This window comes from Echinops telfairi, unplaced genomic scaffold (genome assembly GCF_000313985.2).
Source record: "Echinops telfairi isolate 266 unplaced genomic scaffold, ASM31398v2 ScPeMD7_7475;HRSCAF=8513, whole genome shotgun sequence".
Taxonomy (NCBI): domain Eukaryota; kingdom Metazoa; phylum Chordata; class Mammalia; order Afrosoricida; family Tenrecidae; genus Echinops; species Echinops telfairi.
The window spans coordinates 14,567,952-14,571,920 of record NW_022111379.1 but is presented as its reverse complement, the minus strand read 5'-3'; the positions used below and the strand labels follow the sequence as shown (position 1 = coordinate 14,571,920).

At 38.5% G+C, this 3,969-nt stretch overlaps 1 protein-coding gene across 1 annotated transcript in view; it reads right to left on the bottom strand.

Annotated features, from left to right (window-relative positions):
- Positions 1–2,957, bottom strand: part of PLEKHH2 (pleckstrin homology, MyTH4 and FERM domain containing H2) — a 128,030-nt gene extending 125,073 nt beyond the window's left edge. Inside the window, exon 1 of the mRNA XM_013003918.2 lies at positions 2,835–2,957. Coding sequence (XP_012859372.1) covers positions 2,835–2,957 — 123 coding nt within the window. The remainder of the gene's footprint in view (positions 1–2,834) is intronic.
- Positions 2,958–3,969: the final 1,012 nt, after the last annotated feature.

Below are 3,969 nucleotides of genomic sequence, written 5' to 3'. Positions count from 1 at the left end.
CTTCCGAATGAAAGTGAGTAGAGTAATTTTAGCCTCTCAGCCTAAAAGAGAGGAGCCCTAGTGTCATAGCGGGTTACACACTGGGCTGCTCACCACAAGGTCAGCAGTTTGAAACCACCAGATGCTCCAGGGGAGAAAGATGAGGCTTTCTACTCCTACAAAGAGTCACTCTGTCCTATAGGGTCGCTATGAATAATCAGAAGCAACTTGATGGCAATAGTAAGTAGTCCCCCTAAAAGATGTTAAAGCACAAATAGTTAAAATAATCTATTGAAGACTTAAATTGAACGATGTTTCACTGGATTTTATTAGACTGTTTCTGTGCTGATAGATTATTGGCTAGTGGCTTGGTTATCTTTTTGTGCTATCAGAAATAACACAGTGGTTAACGAGCAGACATGTCTTTGATCGGGACAGGAGGCAGGCAAACACAGGATGCTGGCTCGGAGGAAGGCTCTTCCTTTCTGTCAGCTCCAGTCTCTGCTCAGCTTCTGTTCCTTGGAAATTCTGGTATGGCATCTACCTGCCCTCAACTCTGGGGGCTTGCTTGCCTGCTCTCTTATTCAGTGATACCCATGAGAGCTGGAACTCAACAATCAGTTTCCTATCTTTTTCTACTTGTATTATGTTCTTGATGTTATAAGACGTTCTTCAAATTCAGGTGAGATATACTCAAGGTCACATTTTGACATTTGCAAGTGCATTTTAATATTCTTCAGTTTCAACCTGAACTTACATGTGAGCAACTGTTCCAAAGTCAGGTCCTGGCCTTTATTGAGGCTGCTGATTCCCACCGATGGAGAATTTGATTCCTGTGTATCCCATCTAGTGAGGCCCATGGTACAATCACCATTTATATTGCAAACAAGAAGTCTTACAACGTTTAACCATGCCACCTCCAGCTTTGTTTCTGTCACCAAAATCATATTTCCAACTACTGTTTGCAACCTTTTGTGTTCCAATCACCAATAATTATCGATGGATCCTTATTGCCTATTTGATCCATTTCAGATAGAAGATGCTGGTAGAATTCTTCAATTTCTGCATCACTAGCTTTAGTGACCAGTGCATAAATTCAAATAGTATCCGTATTGATTAGATTTCCTTGAGGCATATAAATACTCTCCTATCACAAGACAGCAATGTACTTCAAGACAGATCTTGAAATGTTCTTTTTGATGATGAATGCAATGCTGTTCCTCTTAGATTCGTCATTCTGGGTATAGTAAACCATATGACTGTCTGATTCAAAATGGCCAATACCAGTCCATTTCAGCTCACTAATGCCTAGGATATTGATTTTTATGCATTCCATTTCATTTCTGAGGACTTGCATTTTCCCTAGATTCATGTTCCAATTATTAATGGTTGTCTGCAGCTGTTTCCTCTCATTTTGAGTCCTAATCCATTTACAGGTAAAGTTCTCAAAAGCTATATCCCACCCACGCCATTGTGGCCAACTCTAATTTGAGGAGGCAGTTCTTCCTCTGTCATAGTTTGAGTGCTTTCCAACCCAACGGGCCCATCGTCCTGCACTCTCTCTGACGATGCTCCACTGCTATTCATAAGGGTTTTCAGTAGCTAGTCCCTTAGAACTAGATAGCCTATGCCTTCTTCATTGTCAGTCTTAGTCTGTATGCTCCCTGAAACCCATTCAACCTGGGTGACCCTACTGGTATTTAAAATACTACTGACCTAGCTTCCAGCATCACAGCAACACACAAGCCACCACAATACAACAAACCAATAGACAAGAGGTAGCCACAAAGATGTACAGCTTTGAAAATATCACGGGGCAGTTCTCTTAGGGTCTCTGTGAGTTGAAATAGCCTTGACAGTCATGGGTTGGATTTGGCTTTGGTTAGAACCAAATTAAAAGTCAAAAAGTAAAAACAAAAAACAGGTTAAATAACGTTATCTATTAAAAAGGTAAATAGAAGGACGTAAAACTAAGCTTAATAGTTTTCATTTGGTAGAAATTTAAAAATTATTATTTCAACAGATAATTGAGATAAAAACCCTTACCAGGATATTTTCCATGGGTTTAAATGGAATCTTTGAGATCTGTTGTGCCTGTGATACTTACAGCACATCTCATTTTGAACTTGCTTCATTCCAAGTCCCCAACAGCCACATGTAGATGTTGACTACTACTGTGCTGGCACTTAAAGGAAGTGCCCGGAAAATGGGAACATGTGTTGTCTGTTCATGGACGTAACCATAGCATTCACATTAAGGGGCATAATCAACACTCAATGAATATTTAAATGAATCTGAAAAGCTCATACACATATTTACAAAATAATATTTCAGTAAAATAACTGAATTTTTTTATCCCACAATTAGGATGAATAGAAGAAGCATAATTGAAGCCCAGATGATGTTTGGATGTTTAGTGAGATATGGTCAGTCAACAGCTGCTTACATTCAAATACAGAATAATTACGTCTTACTCTCAATAAGGACTATTATTCCGTAATCACTTTCACATAATTTACGTAACATTTAATAGATGGGAATGCTGTCATTTAGATAATCACATTTAAGTAATCATGTATAGCTTTCTCTCTAAATTGAATGAATGCCATATTCATCAATTACATGCAATTCTCATATGTTCCACTAACATTTCCAAAGAGATATTTTTGTTTGATGCCTAATCCACTCTAACACCAGCGAAAGAAATGGGCAAAACATGGATTCAAACACCTGGCAAAAGGTACATTTATTGTTTATATAATGTTTACCCATGAAGTGCTGAGATTACTTAGTATAAATTAAACTGGCCCCAAAGAGTTGATCTTTAATAACAAAGGCTAAGGAGTAAAGCTTACCTTCTCTGCTAAGAGCTCTCTTATCTTGCTTGCTTGGACTCTAAATTTCATAAGCTGGGATTCCAGAGCAACACAACGTTCTTTCCAATCTACTGGTCCTTCTGGCTCAGAAAGTTCTGCCATGCTTATTCTAGAAAACAAATCATTAAAACAGAATGATGCCAATTAGCAATCAGGATATTATCGTCAATCAAGATACAAACAAAGTACACTTGCTTGTTGTTGTCATTGTGAAGTCGGGCCCCAATGCATGGAAACTCCATGCCCAACAGGATGAAACACTATCTGTTCTAAGCCATCCCCATGGTCAGGTAAGGATTAGGTTTTCATTGGCTGGTTTTCAGAAGCAGATTGCTGTGCATGTGCTAATCAGCATCTAATGATATCCAGATGGAAATTTTGCATTACAAGATAAATTCCAGAAAAAACGTTTGTAGGAGACTGGAGGCCTGGGTTGGAGACCTACCTATATCATTCACTATAACCTACTTCTCTATTATCTCAGTTTCCCCAGTCTCAAAATCCAGACAAAGGAAAATGCTGATAATAATGAAACATTCTTCCTTGTGAGTATGTTTTAAATACCACTTTGGAAAGTGCCATGCCACTGCACAAAAGCAAAGCACTCATTATTTTACCTTTACCCAACAGATCTGATTTTTAAAATCTATCAGCTCATAATGCCTAACAAGCCAGCAAATTTACAGGAGTATCACAGCTGATTCAATAGGTCACGTAACAGAATAATCTAAAGAAATGCCATACAAGTGCTACAACCATTATTTGTATTACAATGACCACTTATCAAAACGTGTCCAGGTCCAGGCTAAATCTTTCAAACCCAAAGCCTTTTGTCCTATTTAACTGGGTAATGTATTATGACAGTGGCCAAGAGAGTATAATTTTTATTTGGGGAAAGATAAGAAAGCACATCCACAGGAAACCTGGAATCCCCTAGAGCAGTGGTTCTCAGCATTCCCAATGCCGCGACCCTTTCATAACGTGCCTCATGTGGTGGGGACCCCAACCATAACATTATGTTCGTTGCTACTTCATCACTGTCATTTTGCTACTGTTATGAATCATCATGGAAATATCTGATAGGCAGGATGTATTTTCATTGTTACAAATTGAA